Genomic DNA, 18,571 nt, shown 5'->3' with positions numbered 1-18,571 from the left:
CCAGAGGAAGACAAGCTGACAAAACATTGCTGTCACTCTGATACAAGTTTTATTTATGGAAAAAATTACAAAGCACTGCAGTGTTTTGGAGTTCTGTGTTTGTCTGAAATATTTAGTCTTACCGGAATGTATTTCTTCCATTATCAATAAAATTTTGTCACATGAGTCACTTAATTGGTCTGGAAGTTGTGAGCACGTCATGCTGCACACCTTCATTTAAAACAACGAAATTGTGCGAACTCTAGAAAAGACACAACATGCGAAAGGCCCCTGAAAGACAGCCATAATTTGGGATCTCCATCAGTTGATCTTCTTGCACAGACATGGTGGATTCACCTGATTTGTTGACAAATGGGTTGACGATTGGCAGTTCGTGGGTCATTCACTGAGCCTTTTCCCCTAAGCAAAGAAACTTTCCAAAGAAGTCTGTTTCTTTCTCATTCTGCTGCTTGTGGGTTCAATTTTGGCACTCAAGTGACCAAGATGTAACGAAGAGAATATGAACATTTTTCAAAATAAAAGACTTTTTAAAATAAAAGTTTGTTTAGACTCATTAAATTAATGATTTACCCATAATCGTAAAAGTTTTCTTGGGAAGGTGAACTTCTCATTGATCACCTCAGCTCTTAAATGTGGTACAACACCATTCTTATAAAAACTAGGCACCAAGGACATTATATTAATAATGATTAGTTATTAATATTTCCCTCTTGAGCTAATTCGCTACAAAATATTAACAACATTTAACATAATTTGTTTAGATTAATATTGGCTTAGCATAATTTTGCTTCACAAGTAACTGTAAACAGCATTACGTCTATGTTAACTATAACTGTAAGTCCCTTTTAGGTTATTTTTTTCTTTCTTAAAAATACAATAAGTTGAAGCAAATGTATTAAACGTGACAAATGAAAAAAATAATTGATCCAAAATAGATAAAAATAAACTGTTTATATAAATTTGCCGGTAATATCCATAGAAACAACATTTAAAGTTTATATTATGAGTTTATGTTATGAGTTGAGAGTGTAGGAACAGTGAGTATGTTTATATGGACATCAATAGTAAGAGTTTAAGACATTAAAACAATACTTTAATTAAGAGTCTACCATGTAAACAGAGATTTTTGATTCGTTTAATCTGATTAAGGTCATAATCAAACAAAACAGAAAGGGAATTAAGACATTTGGAGTATGCCAATTTTAGTCGCACTATTGAAGTGCTGGACAAACATGTAAACACCACAATCAAACTATTACCATCATGTTAAATGACAAATTAAAAATGAAACACTGAAATGACATGAAAACTCCAGAGAAAACATGGCATCACATAGTGCATTTTTTTCTGCATAAATTCTGCTATATAACTTGAATGTTGTGTTTTTTAACGCCCATTTATGTGTTACATTAATGAGAACATAAGGGTTCAACAAAAGTTTATGCAATTGACAAACAACCTCATTGCTCACAACAGGTGTCCTTGCACGTTTATTAGTTATTATTGAGCAGAAAATGAATGAGTAGCATGGTAGGATGTGCAAATGGTACTCAAACACAAGTATTCTCACTTGAAGATTTCTAATTCATTTATTTATTTTCATTTAACTGTAAATTAAATGCTTGTAGGATAGTATAAATTGTATTCTGGTAATTTAATATAACCATTTAATGAATAAATGCAATGACTAATATGTGAGGAAGTGTTTTTTTTTCTTTTTTTTCTCGTTACTCTAAGTGGATTTTTCTCTCCAAATGCCCATAGGGTATTGTCCATAATAAGGGAAATCTATTGAATATAAAAAGGCTCACATTTATTCATTAATACCCATGCTATTTTAAATTGCATTCTGCTATTTAGTTATTGGTCCATTTCCTCAGTCTTCGCATATCTTGCATGAATAAAATATCAATAATTATGTGTTACATGTTTATGAGTGGTGTCACGTTGGTAAGCACAATCGCCTCACAGCAAGACGGTTGCTGTGCCCAGTTTGAGCCCAGTCTGGGTCAGTTGGCTTTCTGTGCAGTTCTGTTTTCCACAACAGTCCAAAGACATGCGGTATAGGTGAATTGAATAAGCTAAATTGGCCGTAGTGCATGTGTGTGAGTGCAAAATTGTATGTGTGTTGCCCAGTGATGGGTTGCAGTGATCTGCTGCATAAACATAATGCTGCATACGTTGGCAGTTCATTCCATTGTGGCGACACCAAATAATAAGACTAAGCTGAAAAGAAAATGAATCAATGAGTGAATGTTCCAAATGTACCAATTGAGACTGATGACATGTTAATCAATTTCAGATAATTAGCAATCTGATAATGCTGTCCACTGTGGATGCAACACAACACAACAACAGCACCATGACCTTAAAAAACAAGCATGTTAATGTGTTAATGGCATCCATGCTTAATTTATTTTATGTTGTTGCTTATGCTGTCTATATGTTATCATCATGACTAAGTAAAAGCTAATTATATGCTAAAGCTAAATAAATGCTAAAAACAAACTTCCTTAAATTCCTATAAATAGCTTATAGCCTCCTCAATCTTGCGTATTACTCTGCCAACATAAAGTGACAGAAGGTCAATAAAATCACTACAATTTGACAAATATTGCAGCTGTTGGATAACATATTGTACTTTTGAGGCTTTTTTAGGTAAGTATGTTGTTGTTTAGCTTGCAACTGTGCAGCATATTTATAATGATAGCGCCTATTTTAAATAAGGCATCTGTCAGCCTGTCATATTTAGCAGAGCAAAGATGGTTGGTTTTGGCAACAGAGTTGATCAAATCATTATTAAACTGTCACATTCAATCTCTCTCTCTCTCTCTCTCTCTCTCTCTCTCTCTCTCTCTCTCTCTCTCTCTCTCTCTCTCTCTCTCTCGCTCGCTCGCTTTTGTATCTTGTACTGCTGTATTTATACCATAGTAAAAGAGTGTGTTGAGTGTGAGATGGGACTCCCAAATCAGGAATGTATGTATTTTGTGTTGGCCACTCTTTGTATAACCCTGAAGTATGTTTTGGTTGGCTGTCTGTTTCTAATGAGTCTTCTGTTTTCATTACTGTAGACTAGTTCAGTAAAAAGAAAGAAAGAAGAAATGCCTGCATGTGTTTAGCGTTTTTCCTTAATCGCAAACACAACAGTAATATGGTAGTGTTTGCACTGCTTTAGCCTTTTCAGGGTTAGTTATAATGATAATCTGATTTCAACAGAGAAATACTGAAAAAATATCTGTAGACTAACAGCATTTCATGCTGTTCAGCCTTATAATGTTAAAATGAGAGCAAAATCACCTGTTTTTTCTTCACTTTAGGAATTACGCTAGAATCATTCAAACCCTTGCTCTAAAGTGATCTTTGTGACATAGCAACGTTTTCTGCTGTTCTGACATCAACTGCAGATGTGAATGAATGGCAGAAGAAAGTAGTTACTCATTCAAAAACATTTTTAAGACTTTCTGTGTTTGATTTTCTGTTTTATATACACGATTATGCCATCAAACTGTTGTACAAATGCAATATCACACTCGTAACAGTGCAATGTGGCCATATCACATGATATTGATATTGAATATTTATTAGCCCCCTGAATTATTCGCCCCCTTGTTTATTTTTTTCCTTCATTTCTGTTTAAAGGAGAGAAGATTTTTTCAACACATTTCTAAACATAATAGTTTTGATAACTCATTTCTAATAACTGATTTATTTTATCTTTGCCATGATGACAGTAAATAATATTTGACTAGATATTTTTCAAGACACTTTTATACAGCTTAAAGTGACATTTAAAAGACTATCGAAAACAAATAAAGCTTAAAGGGGCTAATAATTTTGACCTTAAAATGGTTAATAAAAAATGTTTAACTGCTTTTAATCTAGCCAAAATAAAACAAATTAGACTTTCTCCAGAAGTAAAAAATATTATCAGACATACAGTGAAATTTTCCTTGCTCTGTTACATCGTTTGGGAAATATAAAAAAATAAATAAATCAAAGCAGGGCTAATAATTCTGATTTCAACTGTATATATAGCTTAAAAATATATATTTTATAGATATATTTTTAAGTTTGTTACATTTGAATTCATGGCTTTTAAAGATTGTGCTGTCTGACTACACTAAATCTGTTTGTCTCTTTTTATTTTTTATTTTCCTTCTGGGTCCAGTACAGTCTAGTAGCATGTGTAAAAAAAAAAAAAAGAAAGAAAGAAAAAACGGACTCGTACTGTTTTTAATAAGAGCTTTTGATTTCCTGTGTGCATACCATAGATGCCAGTGCCCGGCTCAGTTTGAGGGACCCGAATGCCAGCAGACAAAACACAGTTTCCATGGCAACGGCTATGCTTGGTTTCCCCCTATAAGGCCATGCTTTGAGAGCCACCTCTCGCTGGAGTTCATCACAGAGGTGGCAGATGGTTTGCTGCTCTACAGCGGACCTCTCTCTCAGCTCCAGCCATGGGAACCGGAGGACTTCATGGCCATAGGTAACCCACACACACACTCGATCACCACAGTCATGCCGCGGGTCGTGAGGCAGGGGAAGGGTATTGTGAATGTGCATTAAGACCGAACATTGCTTCAGTGTCTACATCATTCTTTCATATCGCCAACTGAACCTCTGGCACATCTTCTCATCTCCCAGTTGGACTGCATACCGAGAGAGGGGAATGGGGAGGAAGAAAAGGGGGATAATATATTTATTTTAGACAGCAAGAGATGAAGAGACTCCTTTGCGTCTCTCCAGCAGGATTTAGTGTTTCTAATAAAAAAAAAAAAGTTTTATTGCTGTAACATTTTCTTACTCAGGGGAGATCTGCTATCATATAACAAGCTAAGCTCAGAACAAAATATAAAAATATCGCATTATTTCCGTTTGTTTGCATGTGTGTGTCATAAATTCTGCAGGATTGCTGTTTGTGCAGCTGTTGTAGCTCATTAGGGGTTAACGAAGACTCTCATTATATCAGTAAAGGCTTATTTGTCATTCATCTGGGAGAATGATTACAATGGGGCATACACATTTAGAGCCTTAATGAACTCACAGATCAGCCTACGTGCCGAGCATACGTTCATTGGAGACTTTGCTGCTCTCGATTGGTTCAATGATGTGTTGGTAAAGACGGATAAGCAGCAGATAAGGCCATGTGTGAGTGTGATCAGTTCTGAACATTTGGAGGGAACATGAAGAGGGAGGGATGGATGGATGGCAGGCAGCGGATCTGAGGTGAGAATAAGAGACTGACAGGGAGTGAAAGATGAAGATAAAGTGTAGTGTGCGTCTGTGGACAGGGTTTCAAGACAGCTCCTGCAGGAAAGAGTGGTGAAGTGGTGGGGATCTGTGTGAGCTTCACTTTCAGGGTGAGAGTAATGGTCAAACACCACTTTTGCAACAAAATTCAGTGCGGAGCTTGGGACTGCCAGGGATCTTTGGATTTCTGTCAGTCTGCTCCCTGATCCCCCGGAGTAGAAAGACAAATGAACTGTTTGCTATTACATGAACAAACATGCTGTTTTTGCGACATTAATTTAGTTTGTAATGGTTAAAGGTATACTAATATTAAGTTTGTTAATGAATATTATTTTACATTTTAGTCACTTAGCAGACACTGCTGTCTTTATACTTTATAAATATAAATATGCAAATAATAAATGCTACTAATAATAACATTATACAACTAATTTTCATGAATAAACTGAATAAAGCCCCCCGAGATGAAGTATAGAAGTAGTGGTTTTTATATTTATGTAGAAAAAAATAATTTTTGTAACATTTTAATCCTTTATTTATTTGTTTAAATTACTTAGACTACTTTTTTTATTTGACAGTTGTGCAGTCTATTTCATTTGCCAATAATGTGTCTTAGCACACCTCTTTTTCAAACCAGCAAATGGATTTGCTATTTAAACAATGTGGCACAAAATGTGAAAATGACAATTGCGCTGGTCTGAAAATAGCAGCAAATCACGTCCTACACAGGTTGTGCTTTTGCGCCGGGTGTATGATATGGCCCTGGAAGTCATTTTAGTGGCATAACCTACAGTTGAAGTCAAAATTCTAAGCCCTCTTGTGATTTTTTTTTTTTCTTTTTCCAATTTTTGCCAAATTATGTTAAACAGAGCAAGGAATATTTCACAGTATATTTTATAATAGTATTTTCTTCTAGAGAAAGTCTTATTTGTTTTATTTTGGGTAGAATAAAAACAAAAATAAAAAAATTAAGATCAATATTATTAGCCCACTTAAGCATTTTTATTTTTATTTTTTTTTTGATTGTCTACAGAACATTTTCCAGTATCGGGTGGTGGCTGGAAGGGCATCCTCTAGGTTGAACATATGCTGGATCAGTTGCCGGTTCATTCCGCTGTGGCAATCCCAGATTAATAAAGAGACTAAGCCGAAATGAAAATGAATGAATGAATGTAGAACAAACCACTATTATACAATGATTTGCCTAATTGCCATAACTTGCCTAGTTAACCTAATTAACCCAGTTAAGCCTTTAAATGTCACTTTAAGTTGTATAGAAGTGTCTAAAAAATATCTAGAAATAAGATAAGAAAAATATTTTAAAAAATAAGTTAATAACAATGAATTATTAACAATATTATGTTTAGAAATGTGTTGAAAAACATCTCTGTTAAACAGACAATAGGGAATTTATATATACAGGGGCGCATATAATTGAGGAGGGCTAATAATTCTGACTTCAAATGTACATCACATTCTTTAAACAGTTATATCCATCTAAACTAAGCCCTAATGCTAAACCTGAGCATTTTACAGTATAAACATTAGATACTGTAACGGAGATTAAACAACATTTTTTTAGACGAGTTGAATGATTTTTTATGAGCAACAAACTCAGAAGTATTGCATTACAGTATGTATTATCGTGAAACTCTAGTGCTAGGCTCTCTTGACTCTAGTGACCAAATAATGTTTGGATTTATCTATTGAACATATGACTGTGTTCAGTTTCACTAAAACAGTTTCACATAAAGCTATTGATTGATTTCAAAAGATGTATTTTTTTCTCTACGTTTTGACCTTCCATTCACTAATGCAGTGTTTTAGGCAACAAAACGGATCTTTTTAAAAATGCTCTTTGAAGTAAACTTAAAGATGCCATTTTCTGTAAAAATGGAAGCTTTTGAAAATTATGACTATTTTATCATGTGGCCAACTAGACTAAAATGGTAAAATAGTATCATATACCTTTTACTTTAGGTGCTCCCCTTTTTGGCAGCATTGTTAAAGACTAATGATATTTTGTAAAACTTTTAAATGACATTTCTAATTGAAACCGCATTAGTGTATACAGTATATAGTCTAGGAAAACAAGACTTTTTAATATGTTATACTGTTTTCTGACCAGTTTTTGCAGGAAACATCTGTCACAATATTTTTAAGAGTCTGTTACCTGTTTCATCGTGTTGGAAAGTGGTGAGGTTTAATAAACACCTTGCTATTGTGTGATTCATGTGAGTTTCTGTTAATTTTTTTTTTTTTTTTTTTTTTTTTTTTTTGCTTTTGATTGTATTGATCTGCACTGTAAAAAAAAATGCTGGGTTTCACACAACTGATTTGTGTTGAGACAACATGAATGAATTAAGTTAGCTTATTAGTTTGTACAAATTAAGTGGGCTGAACATTAATCAATTAAGTTGACCTAAAAAACTCAAAAAGTGTGTTGTTTTAGTTCATTTTTAATAAGTAGCTTGAACAAACAGCCAATGTTATTTTGAGTGTGTGGTACTTGATCGGTGCTGTCAAATGTTGATGTTTCAAGGTTTTATTGACATTTTTACTCATTTGAAAGATCTATTTAGTCTTTGTTAATCCTGTTCTGCATGTGATATTTCTTATGCAATATTTATTAGCTAAATATTGTTTCAAACTACTAGAAATGTTAGTATACACTCAAAAAACACTTGTTTTCTGCTTGTTTAAACAAATTTAATATGAGTTAAAACATTTCTTAAGTTTTTTGGGCGGAGGACAACTTAAATTTTGTTTTATGTTCAATGCACTTAAACCTGTAAAAACGATTAAATTAACTTAATTTGTGTTGGGACATTATCAAGAAATGTGTGGAACCAGTAAGTCAATTTGTTAAACTTTAGCCTAATTTTCACATTAAAAGGTGAAACAGAAAACACAAATGAATCACAAAATATGAGAACACAGACTTTTTTTGTAAAGAGTATCCATAAAAATAAACTATTTCTAGGGGTGCCAATGGTGTCAAAAAAGTGTTAACATGGGGTCCTGACCAACCATCCATAAAGTATGTGATGATCGAGGAGTGTGAATGTGTTGCAATATCAATCTCTGGTTAGTCATTTTCAGGAGTGCTGTAGAGACAATTAGATTGAAACTGGCCACTGGCTCCAGCTCCAGAAAGAGGGGTGTGTGTGCGAGAGAGAGGGGGGGTTGAGTAGGTCTAGTAAGGACATGCGGCAAACAGAAAAGGAATCTGACAGAGCCGAGATGGAAGGAGAGAAAGAGTATAGTGGATGAGAGAGAGAGCATGGGAAGAAAGTCAGATTAAATAGATAAAAGAGGTGCAGATTTGAAGGAACAGCTGAGGAGGAACTGTAAGTGGCGCAGCTCAGACATGAATTAAACGGAGAAAGAAGTTCATGTCTGGGTGAGAGACGAAAATGAACGGGAAGGTGGAACGAAGGCAGGAAGCGGGCGATGAATAATGATGAATGGCAGTGCGGAGGACGGAGGAACAAGCGTAGCCACAGTTGGAGTCTCTCTCTCTCTCTCTTTCTTACTCTCTCTATCCAGCCCTCCTTGCCTTTACTCTATCAGACCTTATTACTTACTGCTGTTCTTCACCGTGGCCTATTAAACCTTATCATTGGCCTACTGCCTGCCAGTTTTACGCCTCTGCTCTTCTTATTACAGACACTCATGACACTGATACTACAATGCAGTTGCACAGTGCTCACACACCCAAGGTCCTCCCACACAAATTCCCCTGTGCTGCTGCGTCCATTTGAGCATCGGCACTTCTGAGTTGTTTATCAGTGCGTTTTGAATTTGTTAGTGGGCTGGAAAGCAATTTGTGACTTTTGCAACACGTCTAAGGTCAAGAAGTAGCGGGCATTTTAGCTGTAAAATCTTTGGTTTTAAATAGAAATTGACATGAAACTCCTGTCTTGGCATATTGATATTCCAATTAGATTTGTAAATAACTGAGTTAACATACATTTTCCTTTTAAGCCATATGCATATTAAGGCACGTGCGTCTTTTTGCCTTGGGTGATTCGCACATCAGTCGAAGTGCTCCAGGCGCAGCAGCGTGGATTTTAAAATGAGGAACGAGCATGAAATCCACACGTGGCGTCTTTATTAAAGAGCAACCGTCTTTATACACCTCCAGCATTAATTCCTCCTCCTAAACACACTTTTTCTCATTACAGGCCGGATTCATTTTCTCTAGACAACCTCTGACCTCCTCCTCGATTTATTTCCTTTGATGGAAATGGGCACCGATACGCGCTTTAAGACTTCATGTCACTTGGGTCTTATTGCTGGTTACAATTTCTTTTCAAGGTTAGACAACTATTTGGGTGGCGAGCATGTCGAATCAATAGACAAATTAGACTGACAAATCTAATTTATTTGATTAAGGACACTTATTGAATGATAAGCAGCCTCATGAGGTCATTTACCGATGACTGAACAGACTTGTGGACATTGAAGATGCCCAGGGACATTAAGAACATTCTCGTGTCTTTTGCACTTTTAGCGAAAGCTGTTGTTTACATTGGTTTTAGAGGATATTCAAGCACAGATACAAAACATGTCATTTATATCATGTTTAATCTTCTTAATTCCCTTCTTAGACTTTACAGACCTGAAACTTGCCTATAGCACTTATTCATTGTTGCTCTTGGTTGTGTAAATTGCTTCCTTGTCCTCATTTGTAAGTCGCTTTGGATAAAAGCGTCTGCTAAATGACTAAATGTAAAATGTTAAAATGTAATCTAAAACATGTCAAACGGTCTCAAATAAATGCTGATCTATTAATGTTTATGAACATATATAATGTATAAAAAAAGTGCTGAACAAATAATATTTTTCTGAAAAAAAAGAGCTTTTCACCTGCTACTTCATTTTACTTTGTGTCAGCTGCTTGAGCCTCTGAGCTTTCTGCAGCTGCAGGTTTTAATTTTATAATTATAATTATCATCATCATTATTATTATTCATTTATTTTCTATTCGGATTAGTGCCTTTATTAATCCGGGGTCGCCACAACGGAATGAACAGTCAACTTATCCAGCATTTGTTTTGCGCAGCGGATGCCCTTCCAGCTGCAACCCATCACTGGGAAACACCCATAAACACTTATTCACACACATACACGACAGACAAATTAGCCTACCCAATTCACCTGTACTGCATGTCTTTTGATTGTGGGGGAAACCGGAACACCCATAGGAAACCCACGTGAACATGGGGAGAATATGCAAACTCCACACAGAAATGCCCAGCCGAGGCTCGAACCAGCAACCGTCTTGCTGTGAGGAGATTGTGCTACCCACTTTTATCTAGTTAATGCTACCCATTATTATAATTTTATGAAGTTTTATTTATGATTAAAAATTTACTGATCCATGGTAGTTAAACTGTTCATTTATTTATTTATTTATTTGTATATATTTTATTTGTTTATTTTTTTATAAATAGCAAAATAGACAGGCTAGAATAAATTAAGATCAACAGTGATTATAACATGAATAAAGATTTTCTGAAATCAAACATTCCTCTGTCACTAAAATTAAATTTGGACAAGTTCACTGTTCACACAGCATGCTCCTCAGCAAAGATTTGCCTAGACATTTTTTGTTGTTTTTTATCGACTTGTAAAGTCAGTAAAAACTGCAAAGGTAGGTTCCAGTTAAATGGGGTTTCTCGGATAAAATTAAATAACTGTGCTTTAGAATATATAGTTGAAGTCAGAATCATTAGCCCACCTTAATTATTAACCCACCCTGTATATTTTTCCTCAATTTTTTTTCAACAAATTTCTAAACATAAAAGATTTTTTAAAATCTATCTAATATATATATATATATATATATATATATATATATATATATATATATATATATATATATATATATATATATATATATATATATATATATATATAATTTTTTTTTTTTTTTTTTTTTTTTTTACAGAGTAATAACTAGTCTAACTAAATATTTGTGTAATATACTGTAAAGGCCTAACTAGGGCAAATCATTGTATAATGATGGTTTGTTTTGTAGGCGATCTATTACATCAAATAGAACATGAGTAATTTTGACTATCTATACATTAGTCTAAAGCTACAACCCTACAAGCCAATGCAGCTAGTTGTTTTTCAATAGGAAGCTTATAAAGAAAGTATTTGCTAAATTTGTGTTAGTTGTACAGAACATTTTGACATTTTGAAGGGTAAGAATCCTCAGAACAACATTCCACAGAGAACATTTAGTTTAATGACACAATAGTGTTGAATTATGGGTGGTTATTCGTTGTTTTTGTCACCATTTCTGTGTTGTTTACTGTACATCGTTTACTATGTTATTTGCAAACGAAAAAGGCAAATGCAAGACGGGGCTATTAATATTGACCTTTAAATGGTTCTAAAAAATTAAAACTGCTTTCATTCTAGTAAAAATAAAACTAAGACTTTTTCCAGTTGAAAAAAAAAATATATATATATTATAGGAAATTCTGTCAAACTACTGAAAAAATTACTGTCAAATTTACTGTCAATTCCTTGCTAATATTCCTTAAACATAATTTGCAATATATCACTAGAGAGCTAATAATTTTGACTGCATGTACAAATATTTGAAAAATGTTTATGAAATATAATAAAAAAAAGACTCTTATACTTCTGTCAGGATACTTTCTAATAGGACTTTGCAGCGACGCCAGCATTTTTTAAACTGTAAGTTGTTCTGTAATTTTGATCTCTACTGTGTTTGTGTTTGCGCCAATGAAACAAAAAAAAACAAAAAAAGCAATGTCTGGTTCCTAAGTGTTTATGAATGTGTTTGTGAGCTTTTGGGCACACAGACACTCACTCAGGAGGAGTGTCTGGCAGATGAAAGTGAGCGCACAGATACAGTTACACCCAGAGTGTGATGCACACATTACGGTCAATTTGCAGAAACCTGCTTCACAGTGAACCCTCTCAGACTCATCATGCCACAGCAGCTCTCAAATATCCCTTTCAACTTCCAGTGTTTCAGCTCATTTCCTGAGCCGCAAATGGGAGGGCCACTGGGTGGGGTTTTCAGGGTTCATATGCCATCGGCCCTCCTGCTCGTCCCTCAGGACCTGCAAAAAGAGAAGCCATTTCACATGCTTAAAAAGAGAAATACATTTGGGGGACATCTGAGGGGAGGCGGTCGGCCTCCCTTCATCTTCCCCCCCACTGACAGAGGGATTAATGTGCAGTGATGTCGCAGAGAGACCAGCATGAATTAGGGATGAGGAGCAGAAAGCATAGGCGACCCCCTGTGACTGCAGAGGGATCTTTTCTGAGAGCTAAAACGTGTTGCAGTCTAATTACCTATTCAGATTGTGTTCCCTGTATATGACATTATTTACATATGTAACACGGATGGTGCTGGCCAGTGGTCTAGAGCAGACCATATGCCCCTTCAACCTGCTTTTATTCTCCGCTTCTCTCTGCACATTAGAGGATTCAGGTACTTGCATTTTTTTGTGTGTGTGTGTGTTTTTCCTTTCGGACATACTCATGGTAAAGTTTTTTTTTTTTAGTTCTTTGCTTAGGGATTAAAGGTGCTGTAAGTGACTGTCTTCAGAAACATTTTTTCAAGAGTTTACATTTAGCTGATGATTGGTTATAAAGCTTGTTTGGCATGCTGTCCTGGGAGAGAGCCCTGAGCTCATAAGATCCTCAAGCCCGGGTAGTTGAGCTTAGGTAGATCTCGAGAACTCCCCTGCTGTAGTAGTTGATGAACAGTTAGTGATTGCTCTTAAGAGATAACTACCTACTAGGAGCATTTCTATGGTGCCGATTTGAATTAGACAATTAACTTAAGTTGCATGTTTTTGGATAGTGGGAGGATCCTGGGGGAAACCCACGTGAGAGAACTTGTAAACTCAGGGAGAACTTGTAAACTCCGCACAGAAACATCGGCTGGCTTGGTAAGGACTAGAACCAGTGACATTCTTGCTGTAAGGCAACAGTGCCAACCACTGGGCCACCGTGCCACCCATCTAGGAAAGGACGAGAAGTAGGGGTGTAAGGGGGTTTCTTCAAAACGAAGATGACTGTCATATAAACCTTAGGGTATTTATAGTGGCTTAGGAATCATCTGATTGATGAATCATAAATTAAATAATGCGGGCCCGGCTGGAAGCAATCATAAGCATGTGATCCACTCGAAATTAGTTTATAAATAAACTTTACTTGTTTTGCTGGTCAGAATTTGTTGGGATGACAATTCCCGTATTTCTGATAAGTAGCCCAAACTGTCTGCGTACCGGTTTACGCAGATCTGCCGTTTGCACGTGCATGTGCACCACAATCATGAGCACATGAGAGAGAGTGACAGCGGTAAAAACAAAAGCTGAATCAAAACTTTTGAAAATCTTGAATCAATATTGTAGTTACTTTTGCACGCTGAAGGAAGGATGACACCATGGCTGAAGTATTTCTTTTAGACAGAAAAGGTTTTGTTTTAAAACACTATTTTAGTCACTCAAAGCTTTTGTAGATTGTGTTGTTAAACAAACGAATTATATGCACGGAAGTGTTGTTCAGCCACTAAAATCTTCCAGCAATAGATTGATGAGCCTATTTTCAGTTTTATTAGGCACCTTTTACAGCATCAATAATGTAGATTTTTATTTAGTTTAACAATGAAACATCAGTACATAGCACTATTCCGCCTAGCCTGCTTCACTGAGGTGAAGTTGGTTTTGAATTCCCATCACATTGGTTAATTTTTGAACAATGACAGCCTGTGAAGTGCTCCCTATATTGTTTACAGCTACTTTGAATATTTGGTCTGAAATAGCATGTAAGTAAGGCTTAGTAATAAGTGTAATTCCTACATGTCATGATGCAGGGTACTCAACCCTGTTCCTGGAGATCTACCTTTCTACAGAGTTCAGCTCCAACTCTGATAAAAACCACACATGAACCTGCTAATAAGGACCTGAACAGCACTTGATAATTACAGGCAGGTGTTTTTGATATGGGTTGCAACTGAAATCTGGAGGAAGGTAGATCTGCAGAAACAGGTTTGAGCACCCCTGATCTAGTCGGTTGTTTACTGACATTTTTAAGGTGTGCATTTGTGATATCAGAAGGCATAGCTTTCTAATATAGCAACATGTATTTATAATGTTTTAATGCATATTGTATACATTAAAAAAGGGGAAAACAATACATAGTTGCATGAATGCTATAATATTTAAATAATTTCTCTTTAAAAATATGTGGAGGTCATGTGACCATCAGGAAGAACCAGGGAAGAACACAGCATCTCATTTCCCACAGGACGCGTTCTCTGGTCTCCACAAGAACACGAGTACATTCTCTGCTTTCTTGGAATTAAGAAACAGCCACTGTGTTTTTAAAGATATTATGCTAACGGATAGCCTTTTAGCAGATCACCTACTGCACCTTTAAAAATTTGAAATACCTGAGCCATGGTATACAGATGATTTAAACACTTTGTATACTGTTTGGAGCAGCATTTAGATCCAACTTGTACTTGTTTGAGGGTTACAGGTAAGAATTAGGTAAGCCAAAAAAAAATGGTGCTAATTACAGCTATTTCAAAAACAGATACTGCCCGGCATTAAAGCAAAGTTCTAACAGAGACGCAGCATGCCTTATTAATGATTTATGGGAATGTGCATCTGAACTAACTTGTCTTGGGAAACGTTTTGGCGGAATTTCAGCATCACCTACTGCCAGAGATGTTTTGCATTTTCATTCAGACTGTCTGCAGTTTTGCTTTGTTCGTTCAGACTGTCTTCAGTTTTTGTTCAGACCATAAAGTAGGTCAGACCAAAACCAATAAATCCACTGCACACGACATGCAGACATGAATATCGGAATACGCCTCCTTGTGGCTGTCGCAGATTTATCAGATTTGTTGTTCACCACGTGAGAGTGTAAAGGCAGCTTAAGGGGCCGATCACACTGAACGCACTTTTTGCATTGAGAGGCACCTTTTTTTGAATGATTTACTAACAGCAGCGAGCGTTTTGCGCACTGCTTATCCGCCCTGTGCCCCTTGCATTTTATCCGCCTGCTGCGCCTCACGTTTTTGTCCTTGTGCACTGTGCGCTCGCAGTGAAAAAAAAAAAAAAACTCTGTGTGGAAAAATCGCATTATGTCGTTTGCGTCTGTTTCATTCTCCAATCAAATGAAAGCAGAGGCGGGGTTTCTGTTGAGGTGCCTGCAGTGTTAGTGTTGTCAAGACAACAGCGGAGACTTTTGTAGATGGAGAAGAGACTAGTGGTTGCTGTTTTGAGTTATCTGGTGCTGTATTACTCACATATATTAAATATCACAAGATTATTAAATATAAAATTTCATTAATATCAAAGCAACACTCGTGCACACCACCCAGCTGATTGAGTCATTGCCTAGCAACATAAAGCGCACCATCAACATGGGCAGCAAAAAAGGCAGTGAGGTGTACCTTGCATTTTAGGAGCTTAAAGGCGCATTTGGTGTGATCGGCCCCTAAGACATTTAGTCAAAACTTTATTTAAATGTAAACGATTATAGATAACATTGTATTTTAAAAATAACAACAACATTGATTTGAATCTGGTCATTAATGGCAGTGCTATTATGTTAAACTTTATGAGGTTGTTTTAATTATTAAAAACATATTGTTTTGATAATAATTTTCTTAAATTACCCTCACTTTATTTATGTAACACTTTATATAATAGATGGATTGATTTGAAGGAAGGTGCCTTACAGTATTAAGCATACCATAGTAATTCCAGTGACACTTAAATTTCTCATATGAATCAGTTCTCCACTATTTTTTGTTTTGTTTTTGTTTTTTAGTAGTGTTTGAACTTTTACATAGAAGAAAATGAAGCCTCAGCTCCACATCTACCTATTATGTTATCTACATGGACATGTTGTACTTTGAATGTGTTTAACCGCCAGAGAAATCTTCCAGAAAATTTGCTTCAAACTCAAATTAGTTTCAAGCTAATTTAATGTTGCCTGATTTTGTTAGAAAAAAACAACTAATTATTTGCTTGTGCCTATATTAGACCTGAGTGATTAATCGAAAAATAATCATAATTGACATTCAGGAACTATAATCGATCTAATTTTTCCAGGTCTATGCTTGCTATTATTTTCCCTATACCCATTGTGGAGTCATGTGACCCTGCTCTGTTACTTTGCATTAAATGTAATGCATGGAATGCAATACTACATTACATGAAAATTATTATTATTTCATTTTAAAATATTTTTTTATTTAGAAGAGATACTGCTTATTTTATACTTTTAATATAAAAAGCACAGAAAATTATTTCTTTTGTTTCCAATAAATTAAATAAATAATTGTTCATTAACCATAGTCAAGTTAAATTTATCAATTAATCAAGATTTTTGAAATCTCCCAGTCCTAGCCTAAAGTATATCTGTGATTTTACTCAGAGACTTTCACTCTTTCCCAACTCCCATCATGCTTCTGTTGGCCTGCCTTTCTCAATTCCACCTCATTCGTGCTCCACCTGAAATGTCATGTCAGCTGGAGCAGACACGATCTCTCTCTCAGTCGACAGATCTTCATGTCTGGGACAGGATTGGTGACAGCGTCATTGTAGGGCCGCAGTTCTCGGTTCTCAGGGGCTTCCCTCTGAAAAGAGCCCCTCAGCCCAGATTACTGCAGCACTGCTCCTCACCCAGCGTGTTCACTGTTATCTCCAGCTCAACACTCTGATCCCATCGGGAATTAGCTTGGAGACATCTTCAGTGGAACAGGAAGAGAGGAAATTCAATGAGACTGTCGGAAACTGCCAAGATAGGAACAGTTTAAGAAACTCTATAAGGAGTTTAGGAGTTCATTCAGCAGCGTGAAGCCAGGTAAAAATATAAAGGATCTGCAGGACTAGATGGGAATTTAAATTAGGTGAGTTATCAAATAATTATTGGCATTTTTGTTTGGAATGTTTAAATCTGAAATATCATGACTAAGCACAAAGGGAGGTTTTATAACAGTTCATGGTGTACTTCTGCTGAATAAAAATGTACAGTATGTCCTAACATTTTAAGCAATTAGGAGTAATTAACAAATTCTTGATCAAAGTGTAATTAAAGAGTAATTAAAAAAGTGCAAACACTCAATCAAATTTTGGAATTTAATATCAAATATATATTCAAATATATAGTCAAAATTATTTTTTTTATTTTTCAAATATTTCCCGAGGGTGTCACAGTGGCACAGTGGGTAGCACAATCGAAGAAGGTCGCTGGCTTGAGCCTCGGCTTGGTCAGTTGGCATTTCAGTGTGGAGTTTGCATGTTCTCCTCGAGTTTGTGTGGGTTTCCTCTGGGTGCTCTGGTTTCCCCCACAGTCCAAATACGTACACTATAAGGGAATTGGGCAAGCTAAATTGTCCGTAGTGTATGTGTGAATGAGTGTATGTGTGTTTCCCAGTGATGGGTTGTAGCTGAAAGGGCATCTGCTACTTAAAACATATGCTGGATAAGTCGGTGGTTCATTCCGCTGTAGCGACCCCTGATTAATTAAGGGACAAAGCCAAAAAGAAAATAAATGAATATTTCCTGAATTATGAATTTTCCACAGTATTTTCTATAATAGTTTTATTATGAAGAAAGTCCCATTTGTTTTATTTATTCTCAAACATTTTTAAAGTCAATATTATCCCCCTTAAGCAATATTTTATTTCGATTGTCTAAAGAACAAACCATCTCAATGATTTGGCTAATTACCCTAACTTGCCTAATCAACCTAATTAATCTAGTCAAGCCTTTAAATTCCTTTACTACTTTAAACGATATTGTTGTTAAGTGAGTGAGTATAAATACCTGCGCAGCATCCTGGATGATAAACTGATCTTTGAGGTCAAAACAAATTTGATTTGTAAAAAGGCGAATCGATTGTTTTAGGGACATTTAATGTGGATAGGCCTCTTCTTAGGACATTTTATTCTCCTTTTATTAAGTCTCTTATATTTTGCAGAAATATGCTGGTATGGTAATATGGTGGTGACAAGTAAAAAAGACTTTTAAAAATTGTTCATCTATCACAGTATTGGCCAGAAGAATATTGGTCATGGCCAACAGAGCCTGGTTTCTCTCAGGGTTTTTTTTTCCCTTCACTTCGTCAATTGGTGAAGTTTCCTCGCCATTGTCACCTCTGGCTAGCTCTGATCTGCACTTGTGGATTTGCTCTTAAGTGTTTGAACTTTCAGTAGTAAAACTTAAACCACATTGAACTAAACAAAACTTTAACTCAGAAATCTGGACTTTACTAGAACTGTGTTAAGTTGCTTTGACGCAAT

At 35.7% G+C, this 18,571-nt stretch overlaps 1 protein-coding gene across 1 annotated transcript in view; it reads left to right on the top strand.

Moving 5' to 3' along the window:
- The window catches only part of si:ch211-186j3.6, a 453,204-nt gene that overhangs the window by 363,737 nt on the left and 70,896 nt on the right, over positions 1-18,571 (top strand). The window contains exon 23 of the mRNA XM_087261712.1: positions 4,272-4,486. Coding sequence (XP_087117838.1) covers positions 4,272-4,486 — 215 coding nt within the window. The remainder of the gene's footprint in view (positions 1-4,271; positions 4,487-18,571) is intronic.

Source organism: Danio rerio, chromosome 7 (genome assembly GCF_052040795.2).
Source record: "Danio rerio strain M-AB ecotype USA chromosome 7, GRCz13ab, whole genome shotgun sequence".
Classification (NCBI taxonomy): Eukaryota; Metazoa; Chordata; class Actinopteri; order Cypriniformes; family Danionidae; genus Danio; species Danio rerio.
Note: the sequence above shows the minus strand (reverse complement) of the source record. Positions and strands in the feature narration are given on the sequence as shown.